The sequence below is a fragment of the Ochotona princeps genome, chromosome 18 (genome assembly GCF_030435755.1).
Source record: "Ochotona princeps isolate mOchPri1 chromosome 18, mOchPri1.hap1, whole genome shotgun sequence".
NCBI classification, from domain to species: domain Eukaryota; kingdom Metazoa; phylum Chordata; class Mammalia; order Lagomorpha; family Ochotonidae; genus Ochotona; species Ochotona princeps.
Window position 1 is genome coordinate 5,963,297 of NC_080849.1, and position 22,284 is coordinate 5,985,580.

The 22,284-nt window shown below is 42.1% G+C and overlaps 1 protein-coding gene across 1 annotated transcript in view; it reads right to left on the reverse strand.

Annotated features, from left to right (window-relative positions):
• DOK6 (docking protein 6) overlaps window positions 1-22,284 on the reverse strand; it is a 312,711-nt gene that overhangs the window by 75,529 nt on the left and 214,898 nt on the right. Inside the window, exon 6 of the mRNA XM_004579438.4 lies at window positions 1,341-1,479. Within this exon, the coding sequence (XP_004579495.1) occupies window positions 1,341-1,479 (139 nt within the window). The remainder of the gene's footprint in view (window positions 1-1,340; window positions 1,480-22,284) is intronic.

Here is a 22,284-nt window from a genome sequence, read left to right on the forward strand (position 1 = left end):
AACAACTGTAAGTAATAGAAAACTACAATATTTAATAGTATTTCTGTTGAAAAAAGAGTCTCAGTAGATTGTAAATATGGGATAATATTAAACGTGCAAAACTCACATGATTTAAATTTGATAGTTACATTTTTTCATGTAAATTTACTAGAAAAATGTCCCAGATAATTAGATATCTGTTACAAAGTATGCTTTCAACTCCACTTCTCAAGAAGATGAAGCATTCCATGCCCCAAGCTGATGATTCTTTAATCAAGCATCACTTGCATATTAATAATCCCACTCACACTCTGCTCATCCACTCCTGGGGTGGAGCAAGAGAGCTGGTGAGAACAGCTTTCCCTTGGTTAGCACGTGGGCAGGCTTTTCCAGCCACATCCTAGGTGGAGAGACGGAGCTACACAGTGGAGCAGTGAGGAAGTAGGAACTACATCAACAAAATGCACTAGGAACACCTTTTTGTTTGTGTGTTTGCTTTTTCCTCAAAGAACACAATTTTCGTTTCTACTTCCAGAACGTATGTACAGTTTTAAAAATTGAAGAGAATGTAATACTAAACACAAAAATCTATAACCTAAAACTGAAACAGACACACCGAGTCTCCCAAGGAGAGTCACAGGCATTTTCCAAAATCTCACAGCTCACTCAGCAGAGGAATCAAACGCCTCTCTGCAAATCCTGAGACTAAACAAATTCACCTGCTAAAGTGATACAGTCATCCTTCCATTGCCTGTCATTCAAACAAGGTAGTAGTAAAAGTCTTATTTGTTGTCTCCGTGAGTAGTAACTTTTATTAATTCAGATTCTTTGCCAAATTATTTCTGGACTTGACTTGAAGGTTGCAGTAAAGGCCCAGGACAGGAAACCAGAAAAATAACTATGTTGGCACCATTTTCCTATTGGCTCTGACACGGGGAAAGAGCTGGAGACTCTGCAGCATCCGGGATAAGGATACACGTGAAAATGAAGGTGGGCTTGTTTCTGGTAGCAGCTTTGTTTTCCTGGATATTTGGGGTCAACAGTGGAATGCCCAAGAGTCCAGCTGTGAGTGCTTCTTGTCTCATTCTACATGCATTCCACTATTCTTGGGTAACCAAGGGAAGAGCTCACCCACAGACAGACGCAGGGAGTACAGGGCTGAGCTAGGGCCCCAATAACTGCTGTGACACACTGAGCAGGAATCACAAAGACCAGAGCTGGGGCCTGGAGATGGCCTTCTGAGCCATGGGAGGGGTGGACATGGAGGTGTTGGCACAGTGAGCGACAAATATACACGCAGGACATGAGAGCTTAGGGACATTCATTTCCAAGCTGTGAGATGACCAAGGAGGTAGCCTTACCCGGGCCTTCTGCTCCATTTCTAGCATTAATCTTTCATGCTGCTCAGCTATGGCCAGTGTCGCAGAATGCACCTTCTGATAGATCATTTCTCCTTCCCTTGTTTGAAAAGTGAACAGTCCTTCTCCTGTGTCACACATTCTGTGAGAACAGAGATAGGGAGAGAGTTGGGTCTTCATATATTCAAGTGTACAATAACTTTCCATGCTAAAGATCCCCTCACCCTTGAGCTCCCTCCTCCTTGGCTTTCACAGGAGGTAGAAAAGCAGATTCATCTGTGACAAAACAGCCAACTCATGTTCAAATGGTGTGCAAGAGTGGAAAGGGGATGGAAATATTCACAAGAGTATCAAGAACAGGTCAACCTGCCCAAAATGGCGTCTTAGTTACTGTGCCAGAAGCCTGCCCCGAAAATATATTTTAGTTGTCATTTACTCGCACCAGCTTTAAAAAATAACTGACAGCCTTGAAAGCCATCCAATATCAATCTGATATCAATGCTCATCTTGGGTCATCATTGCTATGTTGCTGGCTTTCAAGGTACACCATCCAAAGGTTTGCAGGTGATAATATTCACATATTCATGAGGCTACACTATTTCTTGCAGCACCAAAAGGATTTTGGATTCTTCCTTTGATTCTCAAAGGTGTTTTCAGTCGAAAAGAAATGTCCCAGGAGGCTCCAGACATTACAGAGGCTGCGGCTGGGATCCCGCAGGGCCTCATCGAGCCAGCACTTAGCTTCTACGAGAGAGAGCTTAATAAAATTCACACAGCGTGAAATGGAAAGTCTAGGGGAAAAATGAAGAGTTTCCACAAACTGAAACAAATGAGCTTTCTTTGTTGAGTCAGAAGAGAAAGGAAATCCAGCAGCAGCAGTGAAATTATGGGGAAGCAGGAAGGGCACTTTGGGGTGGGTTTTGTTCACTGTCACACAAACAGTTAGCCTTGGGAGATCAGACAAGAGAGGCCAATGTTGCTTCGTACTCAGTGCTGGTGAAGCCCCAGCGCCTGTCCATTTCCCAGGGCTAATGCAGTTCAGGACGACAGAATGAATGCTTACAGCAGGTTTGTTTTTTCTCAGCTTCTGAAATAAAAGCCACTGTAAACTTTATCTTGTAAGAAAGAATGCATTTAAAAATATTAGCATGAAAAGCAAGGAAACCATAATTAAAAGGAGCTCCTTCTTCAATGTTTGCATCCAAGCCGTGCTGACGGTGCTGCCTTCAGCAGAATGGGCAGGCTGGTCTTAGTGATTCTGTCAGTCAGGATGGGAAAAGAAATGTGGGTCTCTGGCGTTCCTTGGAGGTGAGTAGGGCACAGTCCTTGTCTATTTGGACTGTTTGGGGGTGGAAAGCCCCCACGAGAGAACACAATGAGGAGAAAGACAGGTATGGTCCACAGTCGGAACTGCACCTGCCGATCTGACAACTGAATCACTGGGCCACCTGTGGCTTATGTGCCCAGGAGGGGTGGCAAGTCACTGACCTAAGAATTCTCTCCAAAGGAACACTTTGAGTACATGCAGTAGAGGGTGACATGTGGGAGCCAAATGTGTAAAATGAAAACTTTCGTGCAGCTGTTTTTAAAGATTATGCTTTACGAAATCAAAGGTTAGAAAGAGAAAAATAGGACAGAAAAGGAAAATCATCACAGGAACCCTTCCTTTAATTTGGAAAGTGCTAAAACGAAAGCGGAATTACTTCAAATCTGTGGACTTTCTTGTCAGCAACATGCATATGCTTCAATTGCATTTACTTTGTGAAAAAGTGCAAATATAGATATTTGTTTACTCTGACCCCAAACTAGAATTCTATGGATATTAATAGACAGGGATGTGTTTATTGATGTAAAATTAATGCTTTCTGGATGCCGATGCATTTGCTCCGAGAATGCTTGAGTTCAAACCTTGCCAGTGTTACTGCTTGCATTTCCCTGCTAACACTGAGCACCGTGGGAGGGAGCAGGTGTGTGCAGCAGCTGGCTCTCGCCACCCACCCGGGAGACATGGGCTAGGTTCTTGGTGCCTTAGGGGAATGAGCTCCTGGATATCTCTCTACCCCCGCCCCCCTCTTTCTTCTTCCTTTCCTTCCATCCTCCCTTCCTCTGTGAGTAGTTCTGTCTGTATTTCTACATATTTACACTTCTGTCTGCTTCTCATATAACCAAAATAAATCAGTAATTTAAAAAAATAGAATAAAATGTTGAAGACTATAATCTCTGAAGTCCTTTCTACTCTGAAGAATAGTCTAGAGACTCATAAAGTTGGTAAGAGGGACTGACACACTTATTTCCTGTATTTTTCGGCACTTTGATATAAGGGAAGTGTTAGCAGTATGGGCTTCAAAAGTCTAGAGCACCAGCTTCAATCATTATTTCATGGCCTGTCACATAGATTTACCTCCTATGTTTCAAGAAGGCACTATAAGCCAGGAAGTATATTGGACACGGGGATGCAAAGGAGCGGACAATGTTTCTGGCTCATTGCCTCAAGGCTTTCCAGGTGGTGGAGGTAGAAACCACTGCTCTGCTGCCAGCGTGAGGCACGGAGCCATGAGAAAACTAGCAGAGGAATAAGCGGGGAAATGCGCGTCACCAATTAGCTCCCAGTCCGTGAAATTGGAGCAACAGGATTTCGTCCTAGGTTTGCTTTATTTATTGATTGATTTTTCAAAAATGTAACCAAGCATCACATGTGATCATGGATGGGTGAATTCAGTTGAGCCCTAACCCTGCACATGGCAAGAAAAGCCTTTTGCTGGAAGCACCCTGGCCTGCACCTGGAGCACCATTCTGGGCCTAGAACCTGCCGGCTGCCTCTGTGTGTTTGATGCCTCGGACCATGCTCTCTGGGTTTGTCCAGACAACTGATCCCAACCACGTGACTTAGGCTCCCAGTGTGGGGGAGACAGAAGCACTGACATCCGAGTCTTGGGGGTGATGTGTGCCTACAGAGGGTCCCCTGCAAGAGACCTTGAACACAAGGCAGGGCAGCTGCCTTGATTGACAGCACTTTGCAGGTGTTACCACTCACATGTCATCTGTGCTGCATACAAACAGACAAGAAATAGTGAGAAAGCATGCAGATCTCTGCCCTTGAAGAAAACTGAATTTAAATTAGGTGCTCCTCTATTCATGGCTCCTGTGGTTGCCTTCAAGGGGGGAGAGTGTCCTGACCAACAGTGACCCGGAGCGTTTCAGCTGCAGAAAAAAACCTCACCAATCTGACTGGAGACCATTGGCCTCCTTTCCTGCATTTATGTCTCAAACTTCGTTCTTTGCGAAGGGATGACTTCAAAATCCCACTCATTTTCCCAGCACATAAGCAAAAGAAATTCTCCAAGTGGGAATTCACAGAGGTACTGCATTTTCACAGAGTAACAATGAACTCTCAACAATCCTGAATGTATCTACATAAAATTCTGCTATAGATGAAATAGTTGCCAGTTGCCAGTACTGTCCACTTCACAGCTGTATAATTTTATTCTCATCTTAAGATTTGCAATACTGTGAGTGTATCTCATAACCATATATTTACCCGTCATGTGCCTAGAAATTTAAACTCTCAGCAATGAAGTAGAACTGGAGGAAGTTTCTAAGCACAGACCGATGCTTCTATTTAGGAATTAAAATTTGATATAAGGTGGACTATGCCAGCAAGTGGATTCTGGAGAGATTTCATGCTTGGAATGGTGAGACAGGCAGCAATTCAGAACTGTTGAACTACCAAAACCACTTGAGCAGAGCCCTTGGAGCATGCCCCATGTTAGGGACCCTGGGATGGGGGGATGCTGGGTGGGGCTTCTCCCTTTATTTCGCCCCCACTTACCCTAGACCTAGAAAAAATAATAATAATGTGGAAACAATGGCCTTATCCACTTTCCTGTAGCCCTTGACCCTTTGTGCCCTAATCAACTATATAAACATAAAAACAATATAATAAATAATTAAAAGAAAAGCAAAAGGAATGTCAAGCTGGGATTGAAATAAGAAAGGGAGAAAAAGAAAGGCAGATAAGTAAACGTGTCTCTGTGAAGTTTTATTTCTTTTTGTTGAAGAAAAATCACATCAAAAAACAAATTAAAATAGGCAAGATATTTGAAATTTATAGCATTGATTATGTCTAATGCATAAAATAAATATGATGTCAGCACTTTTAGTTCCTTTTTGAAAAGACTGCCTGAGCATTCAATGAGTTAATGTAAGTCAATAAAACCATTATTTATTAACTATCATTACCGTTATTATTACCACTATTACTAAAGTAGTTTTATGTGTATAATTTCTGGTTACAAATAAAGGGCAAGGTGAAAATAAGTCTTACAGTGAAAATAGCACACACAAGAAAGCATGTGGTACAAAGTTGTGCCCAGAAGGAGGAAAAAGTTCAAGGACTCGGCTCTAGAAGAGTATGAAGATGGTGGTTAGTACTATTTCTGGAGGTGAAGAAAAACAGGCAGGGCAAAGCAACAACAAGAGGGTGCTTTTCATGGGAACTCTTCCATAAGTCAGCCAATAAAACAATACAGCTGTGTTATTAACATGATTGAGTGAACTGAAATTAACACATTCCACTTTATAGGAAGGCTTCACGAGACTCCTAGCGCTGCTGTGAAAATGTGCTGCCTATAACAGGTCTCATTTGCTGTATGTATCAAAATTGTAAAATATTTTCCTGAAACACACACAGTATATGCAGTTATGTATGAGCACACGTTAAACTTCTTTCAGCGCAGTGCAGACATCTGGTCTGATCTTCAGGAGTATCATCTTCGCAGAGTTCTGGTTTGTAATGTGCTGAGATAATGACAATGGCAATGACAACAGCAGTGATACCAGCCAGCAATCACGGAGCACAGACTAACGCATCTGGGGTGACGATGCAGGTGCATGCCCCACATCATCGAGCCTTAGAGCATCCTGCGAGGCACTGCTTCCCCCTTAACGTGCAGCATAGTCTGAAGTATGGTAAAGAACTTGAGCAAGGAGCTGACCCACGACCTGACTCCAGCCACTGGGATTTGGGAGGATTAATTTATAATCGCTAAGCTAGATTGTACCCATCAAGATGAGAAGCAGAAAAACTAGCATGGCTCTGTCAGTATGGTGCTTTCAGTAGTAGGAAGATAACCTGATAGGTTACTTGGGGTAAAACAGTTTTGAAGGTTCTCTCTGCCCTTGCTAGAGCAGGTTTCCCCAGTGAAAATGCACACAAAGTCAGTGATTGGGATTAAATCTTCCCTGGATGCCCAACTTTCCCTCAAGTCCTTTATAGGTAAAAAGGGATCTTAGAACATCTTCTCTGAACCTTGCCTGAGGGACTTTTTGGTCTCAAGTGCTCAGTGCATACACCTTTGGGTGGCTGTTTTTGGCTGATTTCACCGAAAAAAGTTGAGTAGCTCACACTCAGCTAGGAATCTTGGTTTTAGTTCAGGCTCTGCTATGGCTGAGCTTTGTGAAATGTCATATGATCCTCTATAAAGTACGGGTTTTTTTTTATTTTTTTAAGTTACGTTTTTAAAAGGAAGAATTGTTCGAAATGATCTCTAAGGTATAGATTTCTTCCGAACATCCATACTTCCACCTATATGTCTAATGTGGCAGAAGCATGATCATATTAATTAAAGTATTTTTTCCCATATTTCCAAGTTATTTGGTTCAATTTAGTTTCTGTTACTGTCATATTTTTTTAGTGTTTCTTTGAAAGGCAGAGTCAAAGAGAGATGGGTAGAATTATCTTCCGCCTGTTGGTTCATTGCCCTCTCCACCCCATGCCCACAGATGCCCACTATGGCCAGAGCAGCACAGGGCAAAATCAGGAGATTGGGGAACAATCCAAGCCTCCCCCTGGGACAGAGGCTCCTGTCCTTGAACTATCACCTGCGCCTCTCAGGTGAAGAAAGAAGCTGAGTCAGAAGAGGAGCTGGAACTCAAACCCAGCACTCGGAAACAGGATGCAAGCATCCTCCATAGGAAGCACCTGCTTCTCTTTGTTTCTGAACTAAAAAAGAAATGCACTGGTCTCAATGGCACAGTCTAAAGTTGTGGCCTTAGCAGGCAATTCAAAGGCACATGTGCACCAAAATTCGAAGTTGAGCCACCTACCAAAGATGCAAAGTTAGTCACAAGACTTTGGTTGCTACTTAATGACCTTAATACATGTTCACAAAAATAACATTATACGTATAATTATGTGCATAGATTTTATGTTAATATGGGATTAACGTAAAAAACCATTTAAAAGACATACAACTAACTTTATATTCATGCTATATGTTTATCTCCCAGAGAATTTAATGCACTTATACTGGGTCCTCTTTCAAGACTAGGAATTTCACTAGTTTTACATCTCATGCATCCAAGGCACTCCACAAATGTCAGTTGAACTGACTTGAAATTACTCATGCATTTACTATTGGATAGTTTCCAAACAGTTACCAAAATGAAATGTAGAAGATAGGAACATTTTAAAAAATGGTATAATGGTGCCAGAACAATAATCATTTTAGCTGATGCACACTTGTTCTATTTTTAAATTGACTGAAGGAGTCTGTGAGTATATTATATGAAACAGCTGCAGATAAAGATGCCAACACATTTTCCTAGGGAAGGGCTAATAACAAGTTAAGCTCATGGTTAGGAAATCTCTACAGTTTAACAGGCAGCTAGTATTTAGTTACTGAATTAGTACTTATGCATATCCTCACTATTTTTAAGAACCGAAACTAAGAGCATTACATTCCCTCGGGGCTTAAGAACAGATAATCAGGATTTGAAAATTATATTTCTCCCTCTTTTTGGCTTAATAGAGAGTTAATTAAGTAATTTTTAATCATGTAAAAGATGCTTTCAGTGTTTGAACTCATTATACAGCAAAGTGTTAGATTATAACCGAGAGAGGAAAGTTAAGCTCATACTTGAGGAGCTGGTGTTTTGGTGTACTGAGTCAAATCAACCCTGTCAGGTGACTTGAGTCCTGGCTGCTCCCTGCAAAAGAGCCTGAACAAGCAGCAGAAAAGGGCCCAAGTACTTGGCCTGGCCACCCACCTACACCCACAGGGCTCCAAGTGCTTGGCCTGGCCACCCACCTACACCCACAGGGCTCCAAGTGCTTGGCCCGGATACCCATCTACACCCACAGGGCTCCAGCCCGACGCAGTCCCAGCTACTGGGACCATCTCCATCAGCAGTTGGAAGCTCTCTCTCTCTCTGTAACCTTGCCTTTGAAATAAATAGGTAAAATCTCCTTAAAGTATTATTTTACTGAGCTTATACTGATGAAGACTTGCCTTTTCTTAAGTTACACAGGTACCTTATTATATTTTTATTTTCTGAGATAATCATATTATTTTAAGATTTATTTATTTTATTGGAAATTTAGATTTACACAGAGAAAAATCTTCCATCCATTGATTTACTCTCAGATGGCCAAATAACCTGAGCTGAACAGAACCATAGCCAGAAACCAGGAGCCTCCTCTATCCCCCACATGGGTGCAGGTTCTCCAGGCCTTGGACACCCTCTACTGCTTTTCCAGGCTACAGGTAGGGAGCTGAATGGGAAATGGAACAGCTGGGACATGAGCCGGCTCCCATACGGGATCTCGGTGCTTGCAAGGAGAGGATTTAGCCATTGAGCCATCATATTATTTTTTCAGTGGGAATTATAATATTTTTAAAGTCACATTTTAGAAAAGCACAGACATCGATCTGTAAGTTCTCTTACTGTTGAGATCTGCCTGGACTCTCACTCTGAGAGTCAGCTTACAGAGAGAAGGCGCGAGGTTAGCATATGGGATTTTGAATGTGTGTCCTAAAGGTTCCAATGGGAAGAGCTTGGTCTTCATGGCAGGGATGCTTGAGAGGCTGGGCCTAGAGGGAGTCACGTGGCCAACACTCCCGCATGCTCTGGCTTCTCATTCCACCACACAATGTCTCACTTGCTCACTTGTACACAACTACAACCACCCCCTAAGAAGTCCTCCATAAGGCTGATCTGATGCCAGCATTACACAAGAAAACCTCCAGTACTGTGAGGCTAATTATCTCCTCCTCTTTATAAAGTTGTCTAGTTTCAGGCGTCTTATGATGCTAACAGCAAATGAACTAACAGAAAGGAAGGATAATCCAGCAGAGTGAAGGAGCCATTTTCTGTTGCCCAATGAAGCTGCAGCACAGTAGGATTGGGGGGTGATCAGGTAGAACAAGAATTCTTCAGTGTGATGATCAACATGCTTTTGTCAGTATCTTTAATACCTTTGCCTACTGAGAAAATATTGTGGACTTTCCCCCTCATCTATCAAAAACTTCTATTTAACTTTAGGGAAATCACAGCAAAAGAAACATGAAGTCAATACTTTGCTTCTGAATTTGAAAATGGAATTTGAGTCATTAGCTTGACAGATTTTTATGAATTTCCAAAAGCTCGATCTAGATAACTCAATCAATTTCACTATGAATCATGACTACAGAGAAACTTGGAGTTGACTGCAAAATGACTCTGTGGCTGGTGGGGCTGTGGCCTGGGAAGAGGTGAGGAAAGGGTCAGAAAGCAGTGTAGTGGTGCATCTGAGGAGTTGAGAAGCCAGGACAGCCAAAGCAGCTGGGTTTAAGAGAGGCACCTTGGGGCTCTGATCCTGACTGCTTGGTGCCTTCATCTAGAAATCACTCAGTCCACACTGGAGTGGAGAAGAGAAGGGTGTAAAGACTCTACAGATAAGGGAAATAATTGGGTCAGTGGTGCCAGCGAGGCTGCCAGGATATCCTCCCCAGGAGTCCAGGAGCACGGCCACCTGCCAGAAGAGGCCAGGCTGAGTGAAGATCTCAGGTCCCTGCCACTTTGTAAGGTTGTGAAAGTTTTCATGTGTCCAAACATCAAGCTGAGTAAAATGGGAAGAATGGGGAAAAAAACAGCATAAGGCCAAGAGGAATCACCTAAAATGGGTGAATTAAAATGGGAAGTTAAAATGGAGGGAATGCTAGAAAACGAAAGCTTTACCTTTTCTACTGAGTTGTGTTAAATGTCTGTGCAATGCACACAGAACATGTGCATTTTCATATAATGACATTTTCACCTTCTTCTCTATGAAAATTAATTGGTGATTGGTTCTTTTATGTGTGAGGTCATATGTAAAGAGTTTTCTATTCAGAGCTACATTTTCTCCATGAACTTGAGACAAAAAATATGTTTTTTAAGATTCTGTTGACACCTCTACCATATAGCTCCTTCACTGGGCCCTCCAACCATGTCAGCGTGTGGAGTGAACCATGTTATTTTTGATTCGTGGCACCACCAGAGACACTCCTGCCATCGTCAGAAACCAGGCAAAGAGCCCAAACCCAATACTTCCCCTCTACTGGCTATGTATAATGACAGCAGGGGGCTTCCAACAGTGTTGGGGAAAAAGAGAAATAAATACATTTTGGTCTATGACCTCCTGGTCTTTTGTTGTTTCCTTTTTGTGTTCTTTTATTTTATTCATTTGTTCTTCCATTTCATTTGGGATATCTGCTTCTTCATGGCTACCTCTGCTTCTAGGTTAGGACTGACTTGCTCTTTGCAGTGAGGGTCAGCCCAGTGGGGCTCAGTGAGTCGCAGATAAGTTAATCCGACTCTGAGTTCTGTAGTTCCAGGAGCCTGTCTTGTGCACCTGGATGTATTCAGTGGCCAGAAAATCCACACCCAAACTCTTCAATTCAGCACTATCTTTCACATTTTTAAATATGTAAAACCAGAACTCAATACTCTTTTTGGTCACCAACCTTACATTCAGTTTCTCTATTCAGCCTGGGCACCCACCAGCTCTGTGTGTACGAATGGCGTGGTATGGATTGCTTCTTTAACGTGGCTTAATTTAATTGCTGCTTTTTCAGATTCTTAGTGGGTTTTAGGATATGATTGTCCTTGATGGTCTGGGCAGTTTCTCTGGTGTTTTTAAAATGAACACAAAGATTTGAAGCTCTTGATTTTTGTGAGTTTTTGAGGTTTTCTGGGTCAAGTGAATAACAACATTTTCACAGATCACCTAAAGCCACTTACAGAAAGAGCAATATTTGTTATTTCTAAATCACTCCGTTTAAGCTATTTTGTGACAGCAGCCCAACTGGTTCCAACAATACAGGAAGAACCACCAGTCTAAGCAAAATAATGCAGATACAGAAACAAGTGCTACGTGCTCTCATACGTGCCAACTATAGTTATATGTTAGAGTTGCCCAATGAACTAAGAGACGGTCAAGCAACAAAGAAAAAGTCAGTACATTAACTGAAATTAAGACAGGAACAAAAAACAGATGCCATGTGTTCTGTCACAGTCTGAGTTTATAATAGTAATTAGTACAGGCTTGAAGGGGGGGGAGGCTGGAGGGAGGTTGGCTAACACGCACTGAAATGTAGAAGCAACAAGTGCTAGTGTTCACAGCAGAAGACAACTACATTTGACACAATGCCATCAACACCAGAGAGACTTGAATGAGATGGGGCTGTGAGCTCCAAGCACAAAGATAAGAAAACAAAACACAGTGACTCGATTTGATTGACATACTCTGTATCTTTTGTTAAAGTGTTTTATCGTGTCGTAAGTATTACAAAACGATACTAGAATTCTATAGTAATAAAAACTAGAGAAAAGGAGAAAAATATGAAAAGTATCAAGGACAAGACATAATTGGTCATTAGAATCTTGTTTCATCATTCATAACTGAGGTTAGAAGAGAATGAATTAGCAGGCTTAAAACTGTTAGAAGACGACAGTTCTGTAAGACATGGGAGGAACTATATGGAATGTGACAGCAAGAGAGACGCAGCAAGCAAGCAGGAGGCTAAAACCCAAAACGATTAACGAGAAAGGCCAGCAGTCAAATGGTGATAAAAATCTACATGGAGTGAGTGGAGAGCGGGGATATTCAAACAGTACTTTTTCGGTGAGTGAGACAGATATATACTCTGAGAGGAGGAAAAATCATGGGAGCCAGCAGGAAGCAAGTGAAGATAAGGATGAGTAAACAGGATCCACTTTAAATAGAAAAATTACCCCAAAGTTCCATCCTCAGCCCAGTCTTCCTCATCTGCCGTGCAGCCCACAGCCCTGGCTGGGGATGCATTTCCCTGAGCCCAGCCAACATTCCCCACGCGATGACTGAAGCTGGGAGACAGGGTGTCATAGCCCAGGGTTGGCTGTCAAGTTGTGGCTGGAGAGAGGCAGCTTGATGAAGGTGTGGCGTCTCTTCCCACAGTTTCCGCTCTCCTCTCTGTTTTGTCTGATACCCAGTGTAGTTCATTTTGTTTATTTGGAGTTCAAATGATTACTGATCATGGTTGATGGCGGTCATACTTTGCATCAACAGTCCAGAAGATTCTCCTTCATATTTGCATCTGAATCCCTGCTTAGAGCAAGCCCAGCATGGTTCTTGTTCCACCACGCCCGGGAGACAGCCAAGCACTCCGGAGAACCTTCTTCAAAGTGAGCCAAATTCTCATTAGCTCATTTGGTTATTCAGCATTTCATGATCTGCCATTTATTCTGTGCAAGACACTCTGCCCAACCAAGTGGTAGCTTTACTGTGGCGGACAGCAACTGAGAAAGCCAGCAGCCCGAGTCAGCTCCTTCCTGGCGTGCGGATTTACTCCACCATCGCCAGCTCAGCGCTCCCCATGGCTGGACTCACATTTCTTCCGTGTGCCCAGAAATATCTTTGGTTGTTAATTAAACAGCTTCAAGAGAACTGGAGACTCAGGGTAGCAGTGAATGAATCACTTTCAAAACTGAGAAGCCTTAATGGATAGAGGTCTGATGTTATGGAGAGGATAAGTTCAACTATTTAGAACTAAGAGCCACTAGAAAGTCACTATTTTTGTAAGCCAGTGAGCCTCAAGGTGGCACATGCTTCTCCCTGGTGGTCAGGGGGAAAGGAGCTACAGTGATCCTGCATGGCAGACAACAGCAATGAGCATTCCAACAGTGCTGGCCTCTGCCAAGCCTCCTTAGTAAGTAGCAGCCCAAGTTGAGAGCTGGCTGCACTGCCTCCTCTCCAGCCACAGATGAAACACCCACTGAGGCATAAGGGAGGTGGGAGCTGCCTGGAACCATCTCTGCTGCTCTGCACCCAGCACCAGCTACCATAAACGATGGAGTAAACACGCCATAAGGAAAGGCGCTGAGGGAAATTTACTTCTTTTTACCCCTGAGGCTTAATGGGAATTCAAGCAGTGCATATATTATTTTTCTTAACAGTCGAAACTATGGGCTGTATACTGTAAATCCCAATCATGAAGGAAGGTGACATAAGTGAAAAATAATGCTTCAGTCTTTCTTATTATTAAGGCTCTCTCAAACGTTCATTCAAAATCCTGTCTTCTCTATAAAAAAAGATATTCTATTGCAAAATAGTATCCACAGAATTTCATTTTTTTCCACTTTGTTTTGTAACAAACTATAGGATCTCAATGACAAAGTCTTGTGTTGCATTGTTGTCTAAGATTCTAAATGTAAAGTTACTTTGCACCGGGAATTTTAGAAAATTTCACAGAAATGTAAAATTCAAATACAGATTTATTTTGGTGCAAATGTTTTCTTTAAGCTCCTGACCCATTTTTTGATGTTATCCATGCCCAATGAACTTTGTGAAAGCCATGTGAATCTACATAATTCATACTATTATTTCCATCCAAAGACTGATTTACATTTTCATTCCCAATGATTAATTATCTTGCTACTTTCATTATGTTTTCCTATAAACTGAAGAAGAGAAGGAATTAGCAATGTGGAAAACAGGAGAGAACTGCAAAGCAAATTTTCTAGATTACCTGTTGATCTGGGCTATATAAAAGGAGGTGGTAATGATTTGAAGACCAGGATAAAGAGGCCAAGGCTGTGTGTTTCATGAGGCAGTGGTACGGAGAATGTACAAAGTTGTATCAATGGTTCGGGAAGGCCTATAGCTCCCTGGGGAGCACAAGACAGAGAAACCACAGGGCTTGGGCTCTGCTGGGATGCCCTGGAGAAGTCACCAGTCTGGACACAGTCCCCTCTACCTCATGGTCCTTGGAGGAGCGCTGAGGGTCACCCACTGGGGAGCACAGTGTGGGAAAGGAGCCATCAGCTTGATGGTGAGAGACGCACGTGTGCACACACACACTCACACACACACACACACACACACACACTCACCCTGCACTGTCTACAAGGCCCAAAAGTCCTCCTGGGCAAGTGCTTTCCTGCTGTGCGTGTGAGCCTAACTACTGGGGCTGCCTCCCTAGATGAGGCTGTGTATTCTATGTTTGGATGCCTCTGACAGGCCCATCCACACCCCAGTGTGTGCTCTGTCAAAGGAGGCATTAGGGCTTGCCTGTGAAAACTGGTAAAACTAGCAGCCTTCCATGGTGTGGTGTGTGGGGGTGTGTGTGTGTGTGTGTCCATGTGTGCACATACATCTTATGGTCCAACCTGCAGGGGAAGGTTGGGAGTGTTTAGCTCCTGCAAGGATGTCCATTTTTTTTCTTTTTTTAAGAATTCATTTTGTTCTCTGGGTTTCTACTGTCTTTATTCCAAGTTTTATTATATTTGATCAACAGAGCATGCAATTAATGTAGTAGGAAATTCAGGCTAACTCACTCACTCCTACACCTATTGTCACCTTCCTGCATATTTAACAAAAATACAGCGTGAAAATAATAAATGGAAAATGCTAAGCTATTGATTTGGGATTTGAATGACTATTTTTCTCTGAGTTTTTTTTCCCTTTAAGCTGTCAATTTTCTCGGCACGAAGAGTGAGAGAATATAATTCCTTTTGTTATTTATTTCTTTAGTGTTTCTGTTATTGCAGCTTGTTTATAACTAAACTTACTCACCAATGGCGCAACGCTGCACTGCCTCAGGATTCCACCTTGTAGTGTTACATTTTGGTGCAGCTTATTTGTAATTGACACACCTGTCACAGAATTTTACATTATAGACACAAAACATTCTTTATATGTAGCATAGTATATAAAATATTCTGTATCTAATGTAAACACATGCCAAGGAAAATAATCTACTACTTTCCATTTTAGATCTTTCAGTTGAAAAGAAACCCCCCCTAGATTCAGCCTCTGTCGTAGAGACCGCTGCTCTGCATCTTGAATGTACCGGTTGATTCTATTTGTAACTTGAGAGCTGTTTTCTCTCCTTTCCTGTCTTGTCTCTGGCATCCTGCCGTGGCAATTCACTTCTACAAGTCCAGCCCTGCCTGCCTTTCAGTTTTGACGAGGGAGGGTATTAGGAGAGCATGGGAGTGTGATTGTGCACCTCAGCTCTGCTGTGTGGCTGCCTCCTCACTGCCCAAGAACTCAGTGTCTGTGCTGGAGATGTGGGCAGGGGACACGCCCCGTTAGGCCTGGGGCTGGAGACAGGGCGGTGGACAGGCTCCCTTGTTAAGCCCATCTCTGTTCACTGGGCAGTGACTGTTCCTCGGTCATCCCACACTGCTTGAAATCTCCCCACACTGGCGGGATCGAACTGGACTGCAACACCCGTTGGTTCATGAGGAAGACAGGGCTGGAAACAGAACAAACCCAGCAATCCCAACGACCAGCATGAGCATAAGCTGATTGGTGTGACAGACGGTGTCGGACTCTGTATTAGCAAACTCGTGCAAGAATCAGGCCTGGGATCATCTCAGATGAAGTTTCTTTGGAGATCCCTCCAACTGAACTGCTGGTCTTTGAACCATGAAGAGACTGTCAGTGGTTGGATTCTGAATAGGGTTCATTGCGATTGGAACTGAGAGACTGGCAGCAATCCAGAACTGATGAACTATCAAAACTGTATGAGCAGGACCCTCAGAGCGCGCCTCCTGTTGGGGATCTGGGATGGGTGGGAGGTTGGGTGGGGCTTTTCCCTTTGTTTTTTTCCCTGACCCCAGATACAGGGTAAAATGATATTGCTGTGGAAACAATGGGATTACCCACTTTCACCCTGTAGCCCTTGACACTTTGTTCCCTAATGAACTAAGTAAGATTATTAAAAATTAATTTTAAAAAAAAGGTCAGTTCTTTCTTGCTGCTTCTGAAGTTAACTTATAACAAGTCACTTTGCCTAAGACTAATTTTTTCTTCTTTACAAGACATAGCAAACACTATGTGGCAAGAGGTTGCCATGATGAACCAATACAAGAATGGCTACAATTATAATAATAATAATGCTGGACATTCATTACAAATCTGAAGCAGTTTGTGAGGAATGTGTGCTGGTTACAAACTGCTTTGCATCACCTGCCTCACTCTTGACACATGTTAGTGGGCTCTTTCCAGCACAGGTGGCTTCCTCCCTGACCTTGGGCTCTGAGCCAGGCAGCCAGACAATGGGAAAATAGGACATGAGACCCAGTTAACCAGTTACAAAGCATTTAGCACTGGGGTCTGACTGCTGCTCTGAGCCCTTGCTACAACGTCAACAACTGGTGGGTGACAATGAGGGATCGCCTTCCACCTGTTTTCAACCAGTGACAGGACCAGGCGCCAGGACAGTAAGAGACTCTGAGCTTGGTCAACCAGTGGCCACTGAGCTGCTGGCAGACTGCAGAAGATGATTGGTTCATCAGAACTGCGTTTACAGGTGGCAGCTGCTCAGGTCACTTAAGCTTTGGGTGACTTGTTACAGAGGAAACAGATAACTGGCGCAATCATTCCTTTCACATAAAATATACAAACATGCTTAGGACATGCTGTATCAACACAATGTTCTCGAACATCAATATTATGAATATATCTATAGGGGAGAGAAATGTGCTGTCTGGGGTCTGCAGAAGCTGGGGCAATTTTGCTGACGGCACAGTATTTTCACACTGGATCTTACACAGGGAGGCATGTTGTAACAGGTCAGCTTCGAAAGGAATATTGGTCATGAGTGTCACAAGATTTTACATGTTGAATATGAGTTAAAATTACAAAATCTAAAAAGATTATATAATAACAACAGGGGCCCAGTGCAGTAGCCTAGCGGCTAAAGTCCTCTCCTTGCATATGCCAGGATTCCATATAGGTGCCTGTTTTAATCCCAGTGGCCTTGCTTCCCATCCAGCTTCCTGCCTGTGGCCTGGGAAAGCAGTTGAGGATGGCCCGGAGCCTTGGGACCCTGCACCCGTGTGGGAGACTGGGAAGAAGCTCCTGGCTCCTGGCTTTGGATAGGCTCAGATTCTGCCGTTGCAGTCACTTGGGCACTTAGTCAGTGGGTGGAAGATATTTCTGTCTCCCCTCTTCTATGTATATCCGGCTTTGCAATAAAAATAAATAAATCCTAAAAAAAAAGAACAACATAAAAGGGAAATAAATGGATCATGATCTTCCATCCGTTGATTCACTCCTCAAGTGGCTGCAATGGCCAGAGATGTGCTGATCTGAAGTGAGGAGCCCAGAAACTTTTCCAGGTCTTCCACACGGTGCAGGGTCCCAAGGCTTTGGGCCGTCCTCGACTGCTTTCCCAGGCCACAAGCAGGGAGCTGGATGGGAAGTGGGACCGCCAGGATTAGAACCAGTGTCCATATAGGATCCCAGTGTGTGCAAGATGAGGACTTTAACTGCTAGGCTGCTGTGCTGGGCCCTGTGGATCATGATCTTAACAGAACACAACATTTAGCAACAGTAGATCTTAGCTGATTTTGATTCTCAAGTTTGCTTGGAGAGTAAATCTAGCTGCAGACCAAGTCACAGAGGCTTGTGTTTGAGACAGGAAGGTTAGTCCTTAGCAACATCAATTACAATATGATAAACATATTCAAATATTTCTCTAAAATATTTATTCCTTAAAGATTATCCAGAAAATTGTGACTAGACCGAAAATTTCAAGAGGTGCATTTTTTAATTGGTTGTTTGATGAGCTAGAACACAAACAAGTTGGTTTGGACAATGGCCATGTCATCCAATGAGTTGTACTAAAAGGACGACTGGGGGCAGAAACCGTAGTAGCCGTGTCTCACACCCGCTCACTGCTGTGCTCCTAGCTTCAGATCAAAGAGAGGAGTAACCAGGCTGAGGAGGGGCTCTCCGCTGCTCTGCAGTCGCCCTGCCCACCTCAAGGTAAGAATAAGAACCTACTCGGACAATACCCTCTTTGATAAATACAAACCGAAGGTTCAAGGGTCTAAATGTGAAAAGCATTAGCAGCGCTTTCCTCCCTGAAGAATGGAACAGGAAAGCTCCTCAACAGTCATCAAAGTGGCACACAGACCTAGACACATGATTCCATTTTATAATACGGAATTAAATTAAGATTTCCATTGAAAAGTTGTTTGAAATAGCAGGGTATCTTTTCTGAGTGAGGTTCCAATTTCCCTTGAGTTATTATAATATTCCAAATCCATACATACCCTTGAACTGACCTCTCGCAATTTAAAATTAAGCCTCCTTGTTTAAAAGCAGATCAAGCAGGTTTTATCCAGTCTAGTCAGTTCACAAAGCAGCGAACAAACGTCCACTGACCCTTTGGTCTCATGCCTATTTAAAAAGACAACACTGCTTACGCTATTTATTTCATTTAGTTTGTCTTTTGAAACCACAAGTAAAATAATTCTTTAGTAAGGTATTTTCTCTGTCTTTGATTCTCATTAATAAATGGATGAAATACATATTTTAAGTAAATTCACCATAATGCTTTCACTAAATTGAAAACTCCCTTTCAAGCGAGAAGGTGTAGGAAATAAGTAAGGTAATTAGCATTTTTTGATGGATGACTGGTGTCAAGACACAGAGATGAAAATGCTTATTGCAGTTACAGAATATCCCCGAGGCGCGCTGCACACCACAGCACGATGACTACAGAAAGTAAGTGGGAATTATTTTTTGCTTTGGATAATGAAACCATTTTCAGTTTTATAATTTACACTGTCAGGCATATTTCTATTCATAACCTTATGCTTATTTCCTTTTAAGACTTTGGTCAAGTCAATTGTAAGTTATCTTGGAACCTTTCGAAGTAATTCGTCGAGCCCCTTCTATTTGAAGGCAAGATTAACCGAGAATAAATAAATAAATAATAAGTCTTCCAGTACCTATCTGACTTAGGCTACACACGTCTTCAAGTAATGAAGCAAATATTCCTTGAGTATGATATGCTGTGAGTACATCTGGCAGTTGCAGGAAGGAACTTTTAGAGGACCAAGGTATCCATTCTGTGACACCTATCAAGATGAACTGGCCACACACTGAAGGGAGCGGCAGATGGCATTCATGTGAAGCACAGGTTGGGCATGAGGTTAGGTTTTTTTTCATAGTCTGAAGAAAGGAAGATTCGGAATTTATGTGCAATGTTCACAGAAGGGAACACAGATGACAGTAAGGATTGAGATAATAAGAAAGTCACGGTTCAATCTAGAGCTACACTTTTGAGACAGACTTCGTATAACATATTTGTAAGAACAAAAGAAAAATCCCCTCCTTTCTGGTTGCACTAATCCCTTTACGTAGGAATTATCATAATCCACTTTAAATTTTAAAGTATCTACATTGGTTTAAATTTGTCACTATTGATAAACTATTTTATAAGAGATCTTTTAACTTTGGCTTTGATTTTAAGAAACAGTCTTTTAAGAGACCATGATCATCCTATCGGCATGTTAACTATGTTTCAAAAAGCAGAACCTGACAGCTGTGGAATTCTGAGACTATTTGAAGATACAAATGGAGCGATGAAGCATTAAGTTTGTGAAAATTACGGCAAAAATCAGATGGAAGACTTGTAACTATATGAACTCATATTGATTGAGCATCCATCAGAAATCAGGCAAATTTTATATTTTGTGTCAGTGGTAACTATAAACTATTTGCATTTTGGCCTAGTGTTTTCTATTTAGCATTTTAGCATCACTTTGGAAACTTTCTAATTGTAAAAATCACAGGATGGAAGAAGCCTAGAACCCTCCTCACAGGGTATTATGACATCGGAACAACAGCCAGGAGCCCTGAGTGGTCCTCAGAAACAGAACAGCCAACTTCCTTCAGGACTCAGGAGAGGAGCCTTCTCTGGTCCTTACTTAGTTCCAACTATGGCTCCCCACCCTCTCTTGCAATGACCATCAGGGTCGCTCTGGAGCCCCCAAAATTAGAACAGATAGAGAGAGGCCAATAAGGAAGGCTTAGAACAGACAAGAAAAATTCAGCTTGAACTCCCATATACCTCACTAGGTAGGACATAAAGATCACTTACTCCTCACTACGGTATGGAAGACTTCTCTGCACATTTCTCCTAAAACTGTTCTGCTCCTCAACCATTAACATATGGCTTGTTAGAGTAGTAATCCTGTTGGACTATCCTAAAATTCATGAAGTTCAGTAAAAATCATGCGTGAATACTATAAGCTGCTAAATATAAATATGAAGAAAAAAAGACACAAGACAGCTAAATAGTACCTTATAACCATTTTAAGGTTTACAGCACTCGGTTATGTATAAACTAAAATTGAGATGTCAATGAAGTATTTACAGAATGTGGTTATAAGAACTTGCATTTTCTAACACATTGGTCACTCAGTACCATGTCAATTGAGTTCATGATGTTGTAAATTTCCATGTTTCTTCCTGTTGTTGAATTTGTATTGTGAATTTTCATTGGAGGGGATGATATTCTGCCAGCTGTGCTTTCAGATCAAGGATGATCTCCCAATGAAACTGTTGAAATTATCTAGACAGTGGGATGCTGGACTCCCTGCATGGTCCATGCCCGCAATGGTGGAATTATGACTGGTTATGAGCTGTGCTGCTGTAATAGTATGGAGGAAATCAATGTGGCAGGAGGGCTTGGGAGGTGTTGGGGGAATCCCAGAGCCTATGGAACTGTGGCATAAAATGAAATAAAAAATATTAAGCTAATTTAAATTTAGAATTAGCATACGTGTATTTTCCTGATAATAGTTTCCTGATAATGATCATTTAGCATAATTATTATTCAGCAAACATTTGTTTTAGCTCAGAAACCAGAAGGTAAAAGTAATGAATCCAAAGTTGACCTAATGTGGTAATATCAGAATGTAGGTAGATACACACAATAGAATCATCGTGTTTCTCAATTTGTTCCATGTTTCACAGTTCTGAAATGACAGTTTTGATATCTGAGAAGGAACACATTCTTTAAAAATATGATGGATATTTTAGTTTTTATCCATAGCCGTGAGAAGCACGTACAGAAAATGAGATAAAATAAAATGTAAAAGCTACTTCAAGACTTATGAAATAGCAAACTACAGTGGTAACACTGCTGCTCTCACCTAGTGAGAGATTACAGTTAACATCTTGGGTTGGTACCTCACCTTCCTGTCCACTCCCACTGCACTATGGTTTAGCCACAAGCCTAGGACAAGAGCGTCTTTGATTTTCTTTTGTTTTCCATCTCACTGTGTATCCAATAACACTGTAGTTTAGCTTTGCTGATTTTTCTGTTTCAGCCTTTCAGGTTTGCCTTCTTTAACTCATTTGATGTCATACTTTTTCAGGGCTGGTGCTGTGGCGTAGAAGGTATGTAGGGGCACTAGTTAGAGTTCCAGATAATCCATTCATGACTTAACTTCTTGCTAATGGTCTGGAAGAAGCAGAGGAAGATGGCCTAAACACTTGAGCACCTACCAACCATGTGCGATACTAAAATGAAACCCCTGGTCAGTAGCCACTTGGACACTGAACCAGTGCATAGAAAATTTCTGTCTCTCCTTTAATCTCTGCAACTCTTTCAAGTAAAGAAATAGAATCTTGAAGAAAATATAATTGTTTATACAAGCAGTTGTGTGCATTATTGGTAAGTATTATGTTATATAGTTCCATTGTTTTATTATGCTAAATTATTTTCCCACATCATGCTGAAGAACATTGAGGTTCTTTCCATTTTGGGCTCCTATCAAATACTTAATTACTTACATGCATATATTTTGGTGAGTACATCTCTATTGGACAATCATCTAGAAGTGGACTTATTTGGTTCCAGAG